The 21,153-nt window shown below is 44.9% G+C and overlaps 1 protein-coding gene across 4 annotated transcripts in view; it reads left to right on the forward strand.

The window, feature by feature from the left end:
• afdna (afadin, adherens junction formation factor a) overlaps nucleotides 1–21,153 on the forward strand; it is a 74,311-nt gene that overhangs the window by 46,327 nt on the left and 6,831 nt on the right. For 3 of the 4 annotated variants that reach the window (XM_029495758.1, XM_029495761.1, XM_029495759.1), the window contains 13 exons: nucleotides 3,377–3,457; nucleotides 11,972–12,037; nucleotides 12,142–12,215; nucleotides 13,386–13,504; nucleotides 14,731–14,931; nucleotides 15,160–15,251; nucleotides 15,402–15,596; nucleotides 15,690–15,840; nucleotides 15,993–16,401; nucleotides 16,480–16,733; nucleotides 16,820–17,034; nucleotides 17,384–17,563; nucleotides 20,421–20,552. In XM_029495758.1, the coding sequence (XP_029351618.1) occupies nucleotides 3,377–3,457; nucleotides 11,972–12,037; nucleotides 12,142–12,215; nucleotides 13,386–13,504; nucleotides 14,731–14,931; nucleotides 15,160–15,251; nucleotides 15,402–15,596; nucleotides 15,690–15,840; nucleotides 15,993–16,401; nucleotides 16,480–16,733; nucleotides 16,820–17,034; nucleotides 17,384–17,563; nucleotides 20,421–20,552 (2,169 nt within the window). The remainder of the gene's footprint in view (nucleotides 1–3,376; nucleotides 3,458–11,971; nucleotides 12,038–12,141; nucleotides 12,216–13,385; nucleotides 13,505–14,730; nucleotides 14,932–15,159; nucleotides 15,252–15,401; nucleotides 15,597–15,689; nucleotides 15,841–15,992; nucleotides 16,402–16,479; nucleotides 16,734–16,819; nucleotides 17,035–17,383; nucleotides 17,564–20,420; nucleotides 20,553–21,153) is intronic. The other variant, XM_029495760.1, reaches the window with a different exon arrangement.

Here is a 21,153-nt window from a genome sequence, read left to right on the forward strand (position 1 = left end):
ACAAATACTTCATTATATGTTATACAAGCTCCTTTCTGCTGCTGTGGTTGAGCTTTTTTAGCTCATCTTTCCACCGCACTGGACAGTTGAGATATGAATTGCTGTAGATTTACAGGATTTCAGAGCGTGTGCAGGAGTTAGACCAGTGAAAACTGGCATCAGTTTCCAGGTGAGTTTAAGACTAAAAAAGGTAAAATTCCTCAACAGAGTCTGAGCTGGACGACTGACATAGCTTGACTATTTTTAGAAAGGTTTGAACCTGGAAGTTGCTTTGATTCATTTCCAGAGGGGTGTGTGTTTGTGTGTGAGTGTGTGTGGTCTCCCAGTTGGAAGGCAGTGATTACAGTGACTTTAGAGGGGGCAATTTACTTTTCATAACAACCTCCACACAGACACACACATTTGTTCAAACACCAATCACGTCGCAGTAGTTAGTTAGTGAGCATGGAGCCATAAATGATAGGCCCCCTTTTCAACACAACGCACGCACACGCACACACATACACACTCAGCCACTTCCTCTGTAATTGGTTTGTTTATCCCAGCTCTACTATTTCAGCAGTCTCTCTCTCTCTCTCTGTCTCACACACACAAACACACAGTTTGATTAATGGTGTGTGTTTAGGAGGGGGTGAGGCTCTTGTGCCACCTCCAAGTCCAGCCCTGCTGTGTTTCCTCCTCAGCAGGCTCGATATGATGTAGTTTGTTTACATATTTCAGATGTGATAAATTTTCCACTCACAACATTGAAATATTAACATTATAAATCACCTTCGATCAAACTCTCTGCTCTGAAAATGCTGATGGACGCCCATGTTTGTGAAGTCATACTCAATTAACTCTTAAAGCCAAACGGCTCAGATCAGGTGCCTGCTCCTCTTTGTCCAAACTGCCAGAAGTGGGAGGTTTGATGGTGTGGGAATATTCCTGTGGACAGATGGCTGTGTATTAAAAGGGTGCAGCAAACTGTCTCTGTGCGGTCCAGCGCTACACCCTTTTTGTCTACGTCAGTATGCCCACTTTGGTTTTATACATTTCCTTTCAGCAATAAACACATTCTGGGTTGTCTGTAGTTTTGGGTAAGAGCGGTGACAGTGTTGTGCGTCCCAGCCGCAACACAGTCAAGAAGCTGATAAAGATGATGGATGATAAAAGTTGTCAGCAACATCTGTGGCCTGTCTGAGGCTTCATCTTTGACCAAACAGGAATATCATCATTTTAAACTTGTCTTCTGACAGAGAAAAAAAACAATGTCTGAATGTCAGTTTGTGAACTGCCATTTTTTTAATCCTCCAGTTTTTGTTTTTTGATGAAACAATGTTTGGAGAAGAAGGTGAAGCTGAGGAAGGAGTGAACTGTGTAATTCCAACGGAGTCACTGAGCCAATAAATATAAATATTTAAATAAATAATAAATAATAAATAAATATTCCCATGGAATTCAATAATAATGTCTTTTTATACCCAGTGGAGAGCCCGCTGGTCATTAGACATAAGCTGTGTTTATATTTAATGTCCACGCGTCCTTATTAAATTCAGTTGATCATTTTTTGCACTTTGAAATATGACGGCAGTGACGCTGCGGCTGCAGAATCTGGACCTGCTTCATGATAAAACTTGGATAAGTTCCCTGTAGAAAACTTTGCCCCAGTCTCTGCTGTAAAAGGGGCTTTCTGCTTATTGCAGCTGGATCAAAGTGCTGCTTCACTTTGCAGTGTGATGGGCACTTTGAGCAGTGTTTGTGACAAGATAGCTGTTCATGCTGATGGTGGACTTTTCCGTGAACATCATGAGCCTCAGTATCCGGAGGGGAATCTTTAACTCCGCTTCAGGCAAGATGTTACCTGAGTGTTGATCTACATCGGTGCACTTAATGACTGCGCTGATAAAACTAACTATACAACACTTTAATTTGGAAAACATCGGGAATAAACTGTCAGATTAAATTTGCAAAAGCAAAATGTTTTGGTTGTTGTTCAAATGGAGCCATATTTCTTTCTCTGTTTTTGGTCTCTACCAGCTCCTTTGGGGGAACATCTGGCTGTTCTGTGTTCACCAGCTAACAGAATGTGGCTCCTGTTTGTTAAAGAACAGGTGTTTTTTTTTTTTTTTTTTTTTTTTTTTTTTTAAGAGCTTCCTGCTGCTTCCTGCTCAAAGTTCAGCTGACTGTTCAGACCTGGCGTCCTCATGAGTGTTTATCTCTTTGTGTGTCTGTCCACGCCTGCTTTAAAATGCATCACTAGTGATCACGCGTTATGGTTATCAGATCTCACTTCTCTGCTTCCTATGCAAAAAAAAACACGGTTTGTGGTGCTGTTTTTAGCCAGTTACACAAAAAGGGCTGTTGTGCTTGTATCACAGTTAGTTCCAATTTGAACAGTAAAATATTTTCAGTTTTCAGTGCGTTGGGAATAATGAAACCGGCAGAAAACGTCAACGCTTTCAGTGTGGCGAGGACAAGAAGTGGCCTCTGAATGTGTTCTGAGTGATCTGGTCTGTCCTGGACTGACCAGGTCCTAAAACTTGATGCTGATGATTCTCTCTTTATGACTTAAAGTGATTCATATTACACACACTCTGTTGTTGTTGTTGTTGTTGTTGTTGTTGTTGTTGTTATTATTATAATAATAAATGAATAATCCAGGATTATAGGCGCTTAAAGAACACCAATGCAAACTTTAAACGTGCTCCGTTCGACTCGGGGTTGTCAGAGTTACAGCTGTCATTGAAGTCACAACCTTCCAATGTGGCTTTTAATGTATCTGTAGTGTTGTCACAGCAGGAGTTGTGTTGTAGTTGTCGTGCGGTTGTCTCTGTTTTGTTTGGTTTTGGGTGTTGCCGTGTATCGGCAGGAAAAAAAAAAAAAACTCGCTGTCTTGCAAGAGAACAGTCCAGCCAACAGGAAAATATACAAAATATATATGACAGACGTTTTTCTCGTCAAGTCTCACAAGACCTTATTTATGTTGGATTCTTTTTATTTTTCTTATTTATTTATTTTTTCATGATGGTGGGAACCTTCGGTCAGACACGCTCTTTCTCTTTCTTTGTTTCTGTCTTTCTTTCTCCACCCAGTCACCCAGCCCTGGTGTGTGTGTGTGTGTGGGTGTGGGGGTAGCCATGATGTGGTTTTCATTCTTGACTCCATTCCAGCGACCACAGGTTCCTCTGTGGTCTCCCTCTTTCCCCGTCATCCCTCCTTCATTCCTTCCCTCCCTTTTCTCATCCCTCCCTCCTTTCACTCCACACTTAACGTTTCAGACCAAGGCAACGCGCCACAGGACGGTCGTTTAGTTTTTCCCCGAGGCTGCTAAACACACGTTCAGAGGTTTCATCCTCGCTCACAGTTTGTCTCTCTGTCCATCTCTCTTTTCCAGCCAATGAGGAAAGAGCCGGAGGTTGTCACTGTAACGCTGAAGAAGCACAATGGCATGGGCCTCAGCATCGTTGCCGCCAAGGTAAGGAAGCGACACCTGGAAGTGTGTTTAAGTTGAATAACTGCAGCAGGTCTGAGGTTTGTCCTCGCTCTTAAAAACACTTCTGTCTGTTCAATTTCAACTTCAACTTTTTGCGTTTTCTTATTTCTAAGCAGTGTCTCAATGTTCTTATTTCTAAGCATGCAGTGTGTTTTTATTTTTGTGTTTTGTTTTTTTTTGTTTTTTTTTTTTTGATGGAAGGCCTTTTTTTTTTTTTTTAATCTTGACTGTTGGGATGGAGTGTGTTGGGTGTGTGTGTCTGTGTGTGTCTGCACGACACAGTGCTGACAGAAAAGGCAGCTGTTTTGAAAAGACTGATTTCACTGTTGAGTCTGACGGCAGCGCAGACACTAGACCGTGACGCTGCAGAGAAACGTCTGGATGATTCCTGGCTCCGTCATTTTGAGTGGGAGTGTAGTTCACTGACTGATGTTTATTTCTTCACACACCTTTAATGTCTCAGAGGATACCTGGTGGCCACTGTGCTCCAATATTGAAGTGAACAGATTCACATTAGTGTTCGATTTAAAATAAATAAATATATAAATAAATGCATTTCTTCTCTTGGTGAATTCAAGTTTTTCTCATCCACCTAACACACTTCTAATCTAATGTGCTGTTTATGTTTGGTTGGATTAACTGGATGAGCTAAAGCAACGGAAGCAGGTGTGATTAGATGAGTTTGAATTAGGATTTCGCTGATGAGATCAAGAGAGATAACGTGAGAGAAATCCTAACAATAAAAAAAAAAAAAGTCTGAAGAAGGTGAGCGGTTGGCACGGTGGCGTCACCTGCTGGGTAACACTCAGACTCGCACAGATCGATTCTCTAAATCTGATTATCTTGTTTTGTTTTGCTGTTTTAACTATAGTCGTCGGAAATATAATCTGACTCACCGTCATTTCATCGGTGGATGAAATGAAAGATTCCTTCAGAGCATTAATAATCCGCAGGAGGTCTGTGGTTCCCCCTGGTGACGATATGGTCGAGGGAGCCGCGCTTTGGTTTGAGTTGACTCTCAAAAGTTGGCATGGGCTCAAGTTGTGCATGTCAGTCCTGTGTGGCTCAGATTTGAATTTGAAGTGGCAAATAAAAGTGCAGCACAGCTGGACGTCCACTTTGACTAATACGTGGGAAGCCCTGTGCTCGTAGAGGCCACAGCGTTACGTAATTCTGCGTTAAGGTCGTTTTCATCAACATTTTCCCCGCTGGACCAGGTGTGAAGTTTGAGCAGGTGTGAAAATATTGTGGTGTTATTCTGTTGTTAATATTGTGTTGACTTCTTTTTTTTTTTTCTCTCCCTCTTACTTTTGAGTGGAGTCTGTTTTTCCTACTAAACTGTGTGTGTGTGTGTGTGGAGGGGAAGTGCAGGAAGGAAGGACGTACTGAGGAAACCTTCTTTCTGTTTACTTTCAAAGCTGTGTGGTCATACAAGGAAGGAGGGGTGTGTGTGTGTGAGAGAGAGAGAGATGGGAGAGGCAGGTAGAAAAAATTTTGTCGTACAGCTGCTTGAGTTCTCAGTAAACTGGGTTGAGCTCTGTCCTGTTATATAACTGTGTGTGTGTGTGTGTGTGTGTGTGTGTGTGTGTGTGTGTGTGTGTGTGTGTGTGTGTGTGTGTGTGTGTGTGTGTGTGTGTGGTATTTGCCTGGTGGAGCTGCAGCAGCGCTCCACCTCAGTCTGACCGGCCGGTGTCCCAGCCGACACTTCACCTCTGGATCTGCGCTGGGATTCGCTGCTTTTTAACAAACCCTCTGCTGAGGAATCTGTGGTTCTCGGGATCATTTGAGGAATTTACTTTGTTTATTTTATCCCCAAAATTTGGAATTTCTTTAAAATCCTGGTCTTATCGGGCTTTCCCATTTACAATATTTTTCTTTTTAACTGCACTTGCTAAATGACCTTGTCTACATTGCCACTTCTTCTTTTTTTTTTTCTTCTGTTTCACGCCACGTTTGTATCAGTAAACAGTGATTTTAAACACTGATGTTCAGCTGGATGGATCACCGCCGCCTGCTGTAATTGGGAGGCTTTGGACTTGTCGCTGCATGTCAGCAGGTTGAAGCGCCTGCTGCTGTAAGAACGGCCGTACAGCTTTGTGTGTGTGAGATTCCCAGTCTGGACGTCCCAGCGTGAACAACATGTGGTTTTCTGTGGTGGGCAGGAGAGACCAGGTAACAGCCTTCATGATGCTGTGTGTTTGTGAACAGGCAGAGGGACCTTCATACTGCTGCTTTCCTGGTTATTCCCAGTTTTTGGCGGGCATATGAAGTAATTTGAAAGGTGTGTGTGTGTGTCCTTGTGCACGTGGAGGCCAGATTACGGGGGTGTCTGCTCTCGCCTTGATGAACCTAATTCCTCACTTTCGTCTTCATAGCGTGATTTGTTTTGGCCTCCGTCTCGGTTCACCTGCTCCAGCTGCTGTGGATTCACCCTGCAGTGTGATGGCCTTCTGGTTTGTCACTTTCCACTGTTTGCCTTCAGGGCCGCTCTGCTAATGTTTAAACTAAAGTACACACACGGAGCTCAGCTGGTGGACGTGCAGATAGTTTGGTGTATTTCTGTTTAATTCATTGCAGTTATTAAGACAGTTGAACCAGATTCTGCAGAAAATATGGGAATCTGTATCTCTGATACAGTTAAGATTTTTTTTTAAAGCACAAGAGACTCCAAAAAAATAAAAATAAATAAAGAGCATCTTGTCTCACATTAATTAAAACAGCAGTTTCAGTGATCATCAAACTAAACTTGAGAAATGTTTCACACGTTCCATTTTTGTTGTTTAAATGGAACAAATGACTTTTCTTCTTCCTTTCAGTCAGTATCAGTCAGTACCACATGTCTGTGGGGGTTTGTTTGGTTTTTTTGGGATGCTATTGTGTTTGTCTTTCCCCTGGACAGCAGAGGTTGGGGAAACTCCGTCCTCCCCCCTCCCATGTGAGCGTGTTTGCTGATTTGTCTGCTGCTCCAAAGTACAGAACATTCAACAACTAGAACGTTTCAATCTGCAGTGATAACATTTCGTGTGAAAGACAACTTCGAACCAAAATCTGGCAGCTTAATTCTGATGATTCTTGAAAATGTCACCTGAATGAGCCGGCATCATACAAATAGGATACAGTACATGTACACAAGATTAAAAAAAAAGTAAATGTTTAAATGTTTTAAATGGTGAAATGGATTTCAGAGTGTGAACCGAAGCAGCAGCACGAAGCTCTGACCGCCTGCTTCATTTATTCTGTGCGTCGTGTTTGAAAGATTGCTTGTGCTTGTATGTTTGTTAGCTGATAGAATGGAACTCGGGGAGGAACAATAGTATGAGAGGGTTCCCCCCCGTGAGGCCTGAAACAATGGGAGGATGTACCACACACACTCTCACTCAGTGTTTTTCCTGTAAAGCTGCAGGCAGGAGGTGTTTACAGGGTGCGTACCTGTGGTCGATGCTGGCAGGTTCAGGTGGAAAAACGGGGGGAACTCTTGTCTGGACACGCTGCACGTTGTGTCACACCGGTTGCTCTGCGGTGATCAAAAACAAAATGTTTTGAGGTTATCTCGGGATGCGAGTTTGCAGTGTTTCCCACACATCGTTCTTACACTTGTCATGTTTTGGTCCGCTTTCAGAAAGAGTGAGATCATGAATGGGGTTAATCCCTTCGAGGGCATAAAGATGGAGCTGTTGGTCATCTTTATTTTTACCGTTTAAGTGCTGAATCTAAACTGTGGTTCTACTGTGGTTCAGTACTCTGACGGGGTTGTGTTGACAGAAAGAGGAAGCTTTCCAGGGAGTATTTTTGAACTGTGGGAAAATTGTGTTTCCCTAGATTATAGATTATCGTTTTATTTCCATTCGGCCTTCCTGGGATCGAGCATAAAGAATAAAATCCTACCATGAATTCACTGAGTGCTTGTTTACGATGATGAAAAAGCTACAAAAAAGGAACAAACATCTTTGTTAGGGAGGAATGAGTCTCCGTGGATTGGAGGTTATCTTCATCAGGCGTTTCTCCATTTGGTTTGGAGGCAGAAATGTGTGAATTGGTCTGTGTCACTTTTCAGGCGTGCAAAAACTTTACCTGTAAGCAAACATGCAAAAGGTGACGTCACGCAACATAATGTGTACAATCTGTTGAGGAAAAGCGGCCGCAGAGAACAACATGGTGAGGTTGAATCATACATTTTGAGTCATATATTTTGTGTAGAAAAAACTGATTCACATCAGGGTTTGTTTTTCACTTGAGTCCACATTATGTTTAATTTGTAGAAAGTTTCAGGTTTTCTTCCATTTCTGGAGGAAAATATCTTTTTGGTGAGATGGAGTTAATATTGTTTGGATTTTTACAGGCAGCTCATTGAATGTCCCCTTTATACCCAAAACAACGAGCCCCGGGCCTTCCAGAGATCTTCAAGGCTGAAACCTGAACATTTAGTTCAGTTTCCTCAGCCAGCGTCCCGTTTCTGGGAGCTGCCACTTTACCTCTTCTACTAAAATAATGCCGTTTCCTCTGAAACACCCGCAGATCCAGAAGTAGTAATTAGTGTTCTAAATGTATTCCAGCAGCTGTTAAACAGACTAACAAGTAACTGATTACATCTATTAACCGTCTAAATATCTTATTTATTTATTTTTTTGACAGAAGACGAAGGATGATTTTGGAAAAATAATCTCTTTCCATTTCTGTCTGACCAAACAGCTGTTGTCAGCTCTCAGTTTAAACTCAGATGGAGTCAGGAAATTTACTTACGAGTCAATTAGGCTTAAACAGACCCAATAAAACTGAACAAAAAGACGGTTTGGAAACACCTGAGATGTTTCTAAATAACCTCTGACAGGTTGGTGGTTGTAACCTCAGAATGGCTCCACGAAGGAGGTTGACATGTTCTAACGTGAGCTGTAATCATCTGTCGTGCTGCCAGTCTGCATCAGCAGCTGTTATTTCAGACGCCTGTGACCGCCGCTGTTTATGTTGGGCGCCCCGACTCTAATGTCCAGAAGAAAATACTGACGGGTGTGTTGTGTAATTCAGGTTCATTTATTCAAAGATTCATGTGTTTCTCCCATTTTCTCTCTTTAGTCCAACTGAGTAACTTTGGAAATAAGACATTAAAGTGTGACTTTATGAACGACAAACACTGAAATTGAAAAAATGATTAATGAAAATGATGATGAGCAGCTGAAGGAACTTCGCAGATGTGAAAAACAGCCATCAAAACAAAACTTTTCTTCCACATCTGAAATTGTTTTAGGTTTCACTGAGCGGTAATTCAGCCCAGAGTTGGTTTAATCTGGTGTGTATTGAGCCCCTTTTTTGTTTTCTAAACGTTTCCTGACCTGATGGTGTGACAAAGTTTGAATTTAAGAGACTACAAAGTAAAACCACCATCACGGAGACATTCTGAAGATTGTTTTTAAAAGTCAGACCACTTCGCTCTAACGCAGACCAGGCAGCTTTAAGGTGCACTTGATTTGTTGTGTCAGTGCTCTTAAAAGAACAGGAGCTTTCCATTAAAATGCAATAAATCAAAGAGTAAAGCTGCGTCTGGTTTTTCAGCGGTGAAGGTTATAAGACAGACACGTGTTCTGTTGTGTTAAGTCAGCCAGTTGTTCAGCCAGTGTTTTTAAAGTTGTGTTGATCAGTTGATGATGTTCGTGACCTGCGACACATCTGGTTTGACTTTGGCCTACATGCCAACATCAGCTACTAGTTTTACTCCTGTGAGAGTGTGACCGTTTGCGCACGTTTCCACAGGCCCATATTTTCACAGTTCATGTGACTGACAGCTTTTAAATTTTAAATGTGTGTCTGCATGTTTGGGCTGTAACATCCACAACTGGATGAACCCGAATGTGCTGTCACACCTACGTAGGATCAAGTTTCAGTTGTTCTTCTCCACCATTTGTCAAACAACAACAACAAGTGTTGACCCCGATAATTTCCGGATCAGGTCTGAACGCCAACTGCAGCTTTTCTCCGTTCACCGTTTCACTTGAATGGTCAGTTCAGCTGTTTTCAGTTGGTCTGAAATTTAGTTTCATGTGAATATTAAGTGACAAAATTTTATATTTTTATTCATTATGAAATTTTATTGTGACAGACAACTTCTCCCCTGTTGGAACTTCGTGATAAAGGGGTTTAGGTTTATCATCTCTCTCACAGACAAGCAGCCTTTTCTACCTGATGGTCGTCATAGTGGAAGCGGTGGAGACTGAAAACGGAGCAAAAAGAGAGGGAATAATATTTTTTTTAAACATCGCTGTCCATTTCTGACAGAAATGTATCGTGACGTTCATTCCTTCATAACTTATTCTAGATGTTGGAGGACTTATGAGGCATCTCTGAGAGCTTAAATTCCCACTGGACACCCTCCAGTGATTCAGAGGATTCCCACAAATGTCTGCGGAGCCTGTTTTGGCGTCTCGGCCCTGTTGTGGAGCAGTCCGTGATGAAGCTGTGGCTCCAAGTGAAACACAGGCTCTTCAATGTCTTCTCTAATGGACAACAGACATAAAGGAGTCAGAATGAGTCACTGCTTTTCTCTCATCTTAATGTCACTCGGAGGAAATTCGTGCCTGCATGAATCCAGCCTCATTATAACATACACACACAAAGCAGACAGAGTTGAACCATTGTGGGTGAAAGTTTGAAGACCTAACGTGTCTGTGGATGATGGATGGCCAGACAGATGCTCCCTTCACATCATTAATAAACAGATAATAGATGAAAAACTCCACCGATCTTTAGTCAAATGTTAGAAGCTGAGTTGTATTCATGCAAATGTGCTTTTAAGTGATCAGTTAAATTGCTTTCCACTGTATTAAACACAATAAAAATGTGCGATCTCGTCTGAACTCCCAGTTTTCAGTGTTGTTTCCAACTGATGGCACATTTGGTTTGTTTGTTTTGTTTTGGTTTTTTTTAAGGAAAGAAAAATGTGCCACAGTTTGAAAGCTCAGGAATGTATTTGTTTCATTTTCAAAGAGAGAAAGGGACACAAAGCTCATTGTTATTTAGAAAGAGCTGATGGGTTTGAACTCTTGTTTATATTTTCCCGCTCATTGAAAACTCGTTTCCTGCTGCAGGAAGACGCCGATGGCAAACAGTCAACAAGCGTTTTGGTAACACACACAGAGGGAGATCTGAATATCTGTGAGGAACTCTTCGTGAAATGGTTTGATTGAATATTAACAGATTCACCGCTGTATTCATAGCTACTTTTAGAGAGCCGCTTTATAAAGGCCACGTTGGACAAACCCACGTTTCTGTTGTTTATGAGACTCCTGAAGTTTAGCAGCTTCTCAAGTCGTCCTCTGATCTTATTGGATTTATACACAACCTTTCCACTTCTTGTCACTGACACATTAAAGTTATCTGCTGCGCCACAGCAGATCAGACGCGTATTAAATGTCAGCGCTGTTCACCTCAGTTTAACCTCTACCTTCATTCTACAGGATGTGGCTTCACACACACACACACACACACACACCTTCTGTCTGCCACGCTGCCAGATCTGAAGAACTGCAGCAATTTTACTTTATAGACTTTATAGAGCATTTTTATAGACATGCTGTGATTCTTGATGTGTAGGTAGAGCAGTTACCTTTACCTCCGTGTTAAACTGCCCATCCTTGAACCTGCTTTAAAAGTGTGAAAATGACCGAGTCCCTCGTCGTCTTATTAGCTCTTTGTTGGCTTCCCAACAGCAACATTTCTGCAGATGAAATTTGCCCAGATATTTCTCTGGTTCTGCTGCTGCACAAGTTCTGAGGATAAACATGTCAAGATGGTTAAAAAAGTGTGTGATGTGTCTGATAGTACGCCAGCTCTGTGAACCACTTCACCACTTCAGAGAGAAAGACCACACACACACACACACACACACACACACACACACACACACACGGTGTGGTTTTCCTGCAAAGCTGCAGGCAGGATTTTTTTCTATCTGTGTTTCAGCTCTTTGTTGCTTGATAAAGAAAGGATTTGTTTAAAGAAAATATTATCACATAAAATAAATCTCTATCGTTTCCACAGAGACATATTTGATTGTTTCAGCGGCATAAGCAGGGAAACGGGTCACTGCTGCTGTTGGTACAGAAGGTTCAGTGTGGCTGTGTGACCTTCAGCTCAGATGAAAGAACGTTTTTCATTCTGGTTCAGTTCAGCTGAGAGGCTGGTCCAGGTCTTCGGTCAGGTGCTCATCGTCTTTCTTTTGCCGGCCCACAGAGGATCTACCAGGATCAGCACTGTCACTGTCATGGCTTCACGTCGGGTTTCTCACTCTGTGGGAGTGATCCTGAATCTTTTTAATTTGGAGCGTTTCGACGGCAAACGCACTGACAAACAGTTACACAACAGCCGAGCTGCGCTGGCTGATTATTTAATCAACTGCTTTTCATTGGCAGCTGAGCCAAACGTTTATTGAGCTTGTGTGTTTATTGTCTTTATTTTGTGTGTGTATTTCCTGGACAATAAAGTGATTCTAAACATTTCTCCCTCCAGGGTGCTGGTCAGGAGAAGTTGGGCATCTACATAAAGTCTGTTGTCAAAGGCGGAGCAGCTGACATGGTGAGTTCAGACGCTCAAACTGGAGCCGTGATGGAGGAAGAAGAGTATAAACAGTGACTCATTCTGTGGTGTGTGTGTGTGTGTGTCTGTCTGTGTGCGCGCAGGACGGTCGACTGGCTGCAGGTGACCAGCTGTTGAGCGTGGACGGGCGCAGTCTGGTCGGCCTATCACAAGAGAGGTACAAACACTCCTCGTGGTCATGTGACACCAACCAAATCTCCACTTGTCCTGATTTCCATTTGCAAATTGGAAATGGGGGGGAAATTCCCATCTGACAAATTAAAACTATCGTTAAAACATCGGAAAACAAATGTGATGCAGCTCTGAAACAGCAGGGAGGAGGTGATGTGGCTCTGCGTGGTGTTTTTTGTCCAACCACCTGCCATCAGTACGAATCTACGGCCACACAATGACAGCTCTATTTTTAGAGCCGAAAACATTCGAAAAATATCCGATAGCCACATGTAGGAAACCTCAGGGGCGAGGCAGCTTGAGCTTCAGTTAAATCTTACTTCAGAGACAGCAGGACGCAGCACCAAGCAGGAAAGAAGGTGTGTGAGGGCGTTCAGTGGCAAACGCCCCTCAGGTTCGTCTGCTCCGGGCTCGATGACCGTCGTTTTTATCGTTCTGATTTCTTCAGGGTCAGCTGATCAGGGAGTGACATCATCCTGCCGTTTAGCTTCGAGTCCAATGAAATTATCTGATTTAATGCACACTTCAACTATTTTAAAGGATTTGGGTAGAGCGAAGTGTGGCTGCTGCAGGAAACAACATGAGGTGTGTGTGTGTGTTACACAGCAGGGGTGGACCAAATTAGACTGAAGAGTCTCTGGCGGTGCCACATATAATCCTGCCTCCTCTGGGCCGTAGTAAAAGTCGTACTCATTTCTCAGCTTGATGCGAAGCCAGAAAAGGGAAAAGTTGCTGGTATTTTTAACCAACACACGTCAGCGCGTCGACTCTCAGAGCTGAAACGGTTCGATGAGCAACAGAACGTCTCCTCACTCTGATTATTTCCAGCAGCAATCGCCAAAACTTTTTGGTTTCCAGCTTCTCTTGTGATTATTTACTGTTTTGCTGAAGCCTTAAAGCTGCACTAAATCTGATGACCACCAGGGGGCGACTCCACTTTTTGGAAATAGAAGTTGATTGTATTGAAGTCAATGGGAAAATGCCCCTACTTCTTACTTGATGTATTAGCTCAGTGAATGTTGTTATAAATTTGTGCTCTCAGTCTGAAGTTTTGATATGTTTTTTCTTTTTAATGAAACATGATTAAAATAATATTTTGATATGTATGCTCCCTCCCTCTCTCTCCCTCTCTCTCCCTCCCTCTCTCCCTCCCCAGGGCGGCTGAGCTGATGACGAGGACGGGCTCAGTCGTGACTCTGGAGGTCGCCAAACAGGGAGCCATTTACCACGGACTGGCCACCCTGCTCAACCAGCCGAGTCCCATGATGCAAAGAGGTGAGAGTCGTGGATTCATTCCTTGTTATTTTTACTGTTTCATTTATGCTTTTGAAGTAATTACTGTGTAAATGTTTCATATGTTCTTATTTTCATCACGATTTTATCTTTCTAGCTCCCTCATTGTGTATTCAGCACTTATTCAGTCTCTATTCTGCCTGTTTTATTGTTGTTGTTATTATTATTATTAAATATCATAAATGTCAATCTGGCAGATAATTAAACTTATGCTTTTAAATCTCATGATGAAAGTAGCTGCTCTAATTTATTTTTCCTTGCATTATAAACTTTTACATCAAAGCAAGAGAAGTTGAATCTGTATTTCAGCTCTTCCTTTTTTTTTCTTTGCTAAAAATTTAAAATCACTTATGGTCATAAATTTAGCTTCTGAAACTTGAAGGTTACCGCGCAAACAGATTCTCCAGAGTTTTGATGAATGGACTATTGTTGGCTGCACTATTAGTTAATGTCAGTAATTTGGTGTTGTGGATGATGGAGGAGAAGCAGACTTGTCCAGACACTGTGTCCTTGTTGTAAAAAAAACCAGCTTGCAGACTGGTCGGTATAATGAGTGTTTGTGGCCAAAGCCAGCTTTGTGTGTCTGTCTGTGTGTGTGTGTGTGTGTGTGTGTGTGTGTGTGTGTGTGTACATGAAAAGCTGCACACACACTAACACACAGCTGAGAGTTTACTGCTTGTCTGGCTGCATGCTGGTCTTTGTCTGCTGGAATGTGACCCCAGTTTTAAGGAAGTCTCCCGGCCCGGGCCGGTCTGTGGTCCAGGATGACGCTAAAGGGGTGTTTCTTCCAAATTCCCTGGACTGCAGTGTTTTCCAGACAGCGAGGTTTAACCACCAGGCGGTGAAGGACGCTGGTCATTGTTTAATAGATTTAATGTTGAGTGAAGACGAGTGCGAGTTCCCACTGACTGACGGCGAGACGACAGGAAACAACATGAGATACTGAGAAGGGAAACTCACTGATTCACTGTGGGAAATATTAACAGTGGAGCAGAAACTCTCAGTCAACAAAAGATTTATGATCTGCAACAACTCTACACAACTAACTTCCCTGATTTAAGACTTGTTTCTGAGGATTTAGCCCATCCTTGTGTTATTGGACTTCTGGGTCATTTTAAAAACACAACAGTCACAAAAGCACATGAGCTCATCGGATTTAATCACTAAAACTGTCTTTAATTTTTAAACGCACTCTCCATCTCTGTCAGCTTCAGACCGAGGCCGTGAGAAGAACGGGAAGATGCGACCAAAGAGCGAAGGCTTTGAGCTGTACAACAACTCGGTGCAGAACGGCTCTCCAGAGAGTCCGCAGGCCGGCTGGGACTGTTACCCCGAACCAAAGAAGATGAGCGGCGAAGACCGGCTCCTCAAGAACCGGGCTGACCATCGCTCCAGCCCCAACGTAGCCAGTAAGCCTGCTCTCTCTCTGACGCTCTACAGGTTTTCACTCTTCAATGAGACGGTACATAAATCACATACAGGAAATTTCCTGTCACCAAGATGAGAAAATGGAGGATTAGTATCCGTGGTAACATATCATGTGAAGTGTGTGTCCCATTCATCAGCACAGGGTCTTATTTATTTATTAAAGCTTTTACTGGACTAAAACGAAGGAATGTCTCCCCCCCTCGATTCAGATCAGGGCCAGAGTCCTGCAAGTAAAGCGGTCTACCCAGGAGGACCTGGCACTAAGATCACCTCCGTCTCCACGGGCAACCTGTGTGCAGACGTAAGTAACCGTATGAGTGGTGCTGATGGCGTCTCAGTGAGGAATGTTCCGCTGACGCCAACGCTCAAGGACGTGCCGCATCTAGACCAGAGATGAGAAGTCATTTTTCATTTAGGCGTCTCCTGACATTCAATTTCATGTGTTTATTAGGATGAGCCCTCCCCTCCCCGTCCAGAGGCCTACCCCATCCCCACCCAGACCTACCCCAGGGAGTACTTCACCATCCCGGCCTCTAAGAGCCAGGATCGGGTTGTGGGTCCTGGGCAGGGGCCCTCGCAGCACTGGCAGGGCATGGAGGACAGAGAGCGCCTCCCTGTGGTCGACAACATCCCCAACAGCATGCAGGTGAAGCAGCGTCGGTCACTGAGGAGTTGTTTTCTCAGACCAAAAAAAATAAGACGTCTAAAATGTCACCTCTCCCTTCTACTCTCCTCTCAGCGGATCAACCACTCTCAGGAGGAGCTGTACCCCCCACCAGGAGGGCTGAGGCCGGACGAGCGCATGCAGCCACACTACCAGCAGGACTACCAACATCGGGACCTGGACTATCAACACAGAGACCTGGACTACCAGAGAGGCCCCCCAGGAGGTGAGAAAGGTCGAAGAAGCCCAGATCAGAGGCCGAATGTATAAAATAAAATAGTTTAGCTGTTTGTCTTCCATTCAGAAAATAATTAGGAATCAAGTTGTGACAAATGAAATAAAGCCTGCAGAGTCTGTAACCTTTGATGGCGTCTGCAGGCGTCGGCGGCCCCGACCACTGGGCCCCTCAGCCGCAGGTGTCGTCCTCGTTGGAGTCATCCACGTCCAGCCAGGAGCACCTCAACTTCTCCGCCTCCTCCTCGTCCTCCAACAAGACCCAGAACCAGAAGACCGGGCCGGGCCGATGGAAGACGCCCAACACGCCGCACGCTGTTCCGCCGCACTCGGCCCAGCCTCCGTCGCGCTCTGATCTGCCCCCTCCCCCGCCTCCACCGCCAGCCCCTTACCCCGATGCCTACGACCCCTTCGACCCCCAGTCCGACCTGCCGCTCCCACCGCCTCCTGCTGCTGTCACCCCCGTCGCCGCTCAGCAGGCCGCTGACCGCAAAAAACGCGAGGAGCAGCAGCGCTGGTATGAGAAGGAGAAAGCTCGCCTGGAGGAGGAGAGGTACGTCGCTGTCTTTCTTTCTTTTCTAAGAACCGTACGTTGATGACGACGATGCTAACAAAGATGGTGGTTTCCCAGAGAGAGGAAGAGGAGGGAGCAGGAGAGGAAGTTGGGGCAGATCCGTGCCAACCCCGTCATGCCCGTCCAGCCTCACAACAACGGAGGAGCCATGCCTCCTCCTCATCACCAGACCCCGATGGCGTCTGTAGCCCCGCCCCAGCCCTACCAGCCCCCACTGCCTCAACCCCAGCCCCCCCCATCCAGACCGGAGAAGCTGGCCAGCCTGCAGCGGTCAGCCGTTCCTCCGCCCACCAGCGCCTCCAACCCCGCCGGTAAGTCATCTCCAGGACTTCCTGTTGTAACACGCAGGCCTCCTCCTTTTTCCATCAGTGGCTGATGAACCGTGATGTCATTGCAGGCATGGACACAGTGATCAGGGAGCTCCTCCCACAGCAGCAGCCGCGCACCATCGAGAGGCGAGACCTGCAGTACATCACCATCAGCAAGGAGGAGCTGACCTCCAGCGACAGTCTGTCTCCGGACCCCTGGAAGAGAGACGCCCGCGAGAAGGCCGAGAAACAGCAGCAGCTCCACATCGTGGACCTGCTGGACAAGGAGATCCAGGAGCTGCAGGTGAGCTGCGGCCCGAAAGGAAACAGGGAAAGTCTCATCTGTGAGGTAGAAACGGAGCGGGAAGGAACCACAAGGGGTGATTTGGCGAAAAATCTGAGCCCCTTGACGATTCCAGCAAGAATTTTTCAGTTTTTTTTGTTTTGTTTTTTTGTCATTGTGAATTGAAGGTGTTTGAAGTTTAGACTGAACCAGCGATGTGCATTTTTCATTTTTCTATAACTGAGAAAATGAACTCAGAAGAAAATTTTAATTTATGTAGTTTATATGAAGCTGTTGTGATTCGCTGGCAAAAAAAAAGCGTGTCCGTTCAGTTCTGAATTGGGTTTTTTTTGTTTGTTCCCCCCCCCAGGCGAAGCCGGAGCGGACGGCGGAGGAAAGCGACCGTCTCAGGAAGCTGATGCTGGAGTGGCAGTTCCAGAAACGGCTGCAGGAGTCCAAGCAGAGCGACGAAGACGAGGAGGAGGAGGACGACGAGGACGTGGACACCATGATGATCATGCAGAGGCTGGAGGCCGAGAAGAGAGTCAGGGTGAGACCGGGTGTTGGTGCTGGTGGGGGGGGGGAGTTAAACATTTACAGGAAGGCAGCTCTGGGATTGACAGGAAGTTGGATGTAAAGCCTGAAATAAAACATTCTGATCTCCGTTTGTCAACTGATACTGCCCATCTAGTCCAGTACAGGAGGAAGGGCGAGACACAGGAAGGCTGATTTTAGGAGGGGGGGGGCAGAACAGAACCGCCTTTCCAATGCAAGAAGGGGAAATGGATTCCTCTGTGGCAGCGCTCCCACTATGAATGTCCTGCAATGTGCATCTGCAACATGCTTCTGTCATCGCTTTGCCATGCTGAGCTGCTTATTTCTGATTGGCTGCAGCGGGGGTGGATGGGGGGGTGCCGTTAATGCTGCGAGACGAAGGTCCGTTCAGAGACGTCACGATTTTGTCTTTTCTTATTCAGTGATCCGGTCCAGTTTAAACTGGTGTCAGTGACATGTTATTTTTCTTTTTATTCCAACCTTGCTTTTATTTATCTTATCATACTACTGAGCCACGACCACAGCGTCTCTGGACACATCGAGGTAGAGACGTGTTTTATCTTTTAATCTCAGAATTATTTGTGTTTTTACGGTCGTCATCAGCAGACGGTAGTTTTTCTTCTTCCAGCATTATTTTCTGAATGTGTCCTGGTGAGGCGTGATGGTTATGAGGTCTGGAATCATCACGGAAGGATGTTTTTAATGTTTCTGTTAATACTGAAATCCTTTTAACTTCAGTCCGATGTGTTAACTCCTTTTGGACATTCAGTGTAGTTTGAAAAAAACAGGATAAGTTTATTTATTTATACCCAGCAGACAGAACTGCCCCTCCAATTCCCACAAATTCTGATCTTCAGAATTTGGAGTTGAATTAAGACTTTACTCATTCTGGCCTGCATTCTGCTGAGTGGCATGTTTTCCTGAATAAAAAGATGCCAAACCAATCTTTGTAAACACGTGGGGGGGTGCAGCAGTAAATCCTTCCATGGGCCCCCTCACCAACAGAGAAATGATTTGGTGTGGAGTCACTTCAGGTAATTAGAATTGAAGACGCCTTTTTGGCGTTTCCCAGTTTTTTCCTGCCCTTTCTTTATTTTTGTTTTAACTGTTTTAATTCCCGGTGTGGAAATGAAGTTCCCTGTGAAAGGTGCGGTCCGGTGGTGCAGTGGTTGGATTTGGACGGATGACGGAGCGTTTAAATCGGCGCTGTGGAGAAAAACACTGTTTTCACTTTGCTGTTTGTCCTCCCTCTCCCTTTTTTCTACTTTGCTCCTCAGTTTCCTCTTCCTTCCTTTCTCCGTTTGTTTTATTCTTCATTTATTCCTTTTCAGTATTTGGTAGTCTTCCTGTCCTCCCCCCTGCCTCCCCCGTACCCCCCCTTCTCTCACTCTCTTCTCTTCTTCTTCTTCAGCAGCAGACTGCTGTCCCAGCTATCTCTGTTCTAGACTTGGTATGTTCTTCCTGTTAATGACGAGTGTCCTCACCCTGCCCTTACATCACTTCCTGTTTTCCGTCTGGGCTGCGCACCTGCCCGTGTTTCCTATCTGTCTCTTCCCACCCATCTGGATTCTGTTGTCGTTTCATTGGGGGGTTGTCAGGGTTGGATTTAGGGCTGGGCCATGATTAGCTACAGAGCAGCCGCTCATGGAGGCCGTCCTGGGATGCTTGTTGCTTATTGGCTGGGGGAGCTGCCATCTCTCTGTCCACTCAAAACAACTGCTGGGGGGGCGGGGGGGGGCTGCTGCTTACCAACAATAATATCTGTGAAATCATGAAGGCAGGAAGCTGAACCTGTGCATGCTGAGCAGAGCGGAGGGCGGCTGCAGTGATGTTTTGAGTGCATACAGAGGTGGAGCCTGCATGGCTGAATTCATCACGGGGGGGTCCAGGTCCAAGTCCAGGTCCGTGCATGATTGTCCTGTGAGCCCTCAGCACTGCCTGCCTGCAGGGACACGTCATGGTGTTGTGTCCATGAATCCATCCATGTGTCCGTCCGTCCATCTGTGTGACCAGCTGAGCCTTTCTGTCTTTTTGTCCTTTAAAGGGTCCGTTCACACAGAATACACAAAAAAAGCTCTCCCTCAAATCAAATCCAATCTCACTCATGTTCCCTTTAAATAAAACTATGAACGCCCCAAAAATTTAGCTTTCATCAGTGAGTTCAAATTCACCCCTCAATCATCTATTAAAGCCTTCACACACTTGTAAATAAGATAAATAAGACTGAATGTATTTAATGAAAGGAAGCATCGTGTGCACCGATGTGATGTTCTCCATACCGTACAAATCAAATCAGTTTCAGTGGACAGATTCCACCGAGGCCATGAGGGAAATGTTTTTTCTGTATCTGGTTGAACTTCCCCTTTAGCCCCATCCAGAGCGGAGAACGGGGTCTGCTTGTTTTATGTCTGCTGCAGCTCCTTCAGGTGCGTTGGATTTATGCTCCCTCTCCTGCTCAGTGGCTCCTTGGATGTTTTCTGAAGTTACCATGAAAGAAAATGAGATGCACCTGAAGCAGCTGTTGGTTTTTGCTCTGGTCTGGTTGCTGTTGTTGCATGATCAAGCTGTGTGTGTGTGTGTCTACCTGACTGCGCTGTGTGTTTGCAGTGCACACTGCTCCTCCCCTCTGGAGCAGTCCTGTGAGACAAATCAAACTACCTCACATTATACACAACATGTTAGTGTATGTTAGTGTTAACGCACTGAAACAGACTGATGTGGATTCATGTTCAGAGGTTTGTGTGAGAATCAAACTCAATTAATGTCGTACTAATTTTTTTTTATTTGCTTCTGTGTGTGTCTGTCTTTGTGTGTCCTTTGGCATGCTTTTGTGTGCGGGTGTGTGCGATCAGTTGCAGGATGAGGAGCGACGGCGTAAGCAGCAGCTGGAGGAAATCCGTAAACGGGAGGCGGAGGAGCGAGCAAAGGAGGAGGAGAGGAGGTGGAGGGAGGAGGAGCGAGCCAAACGAGAGGCAGAGGAGAAGGTCGGTCCGTCTGTGATCCGTCTGTGATGTCTGTGAGTCAGTCAGGGCAGAAAGGTCAACACAGTAAACTCAGTTGTTTGTTCGTCTTCAAAGTTCAGTTAAATGAACAGTAATCGTTTGTAGTTCAGGTTGTGGATTTTTAAATACGCAGCGGTCTGATCAGGGTCCCGTCCATCCATCCGTCCTGTGTGTTCAATCAAACATCCCTGTGCCACGTCTACTGTTATTTTTTTGGTGCATTCATTGCGTCACCTGCAGACCAGATCGGACCAGATCAGACTTCTGGATATTTAAAAGTTCTAGTTTAAAAGACGACAGGATACTTCGTATTTGGTGATGATGTCATTTTCTTGTTTTTATGTTGTTCTCTGATGACGTTGAATTTAAAGTTGTCCAGTTGCACGTCCTCATCCTGTGCACCCCCCCACGTCCCTCTGTGATGTGTTGCCGTGTCATGTTATGTGCTCCCACCCACCTAAAGCATGGGACTCCCATCATGTTGTCGTTGTTGGTCGTTGTGTGTCAGGAAGTCATTTGAGTTTTTTTGGGGGGAAGCGGTTTTGTTATGATTTTGTGAAGTTAATTTTTATTTATTATTGTT

This window comes from Echeneis naucrates, chromosome 24, assembly GCF_900963305.1.
Source record: "Echeneis naucrates chromosome 24, fEcheNa1.1, whole genome shotgun sequence".
In the NCBI taxonomy this organism is placed as follows: domain Eukaryota; kingdom Metazoa; phylum Chordata; class Actinopteri; order Carangiformes; family Echeneidae; genus Echeneis; species Echeneis naucrates.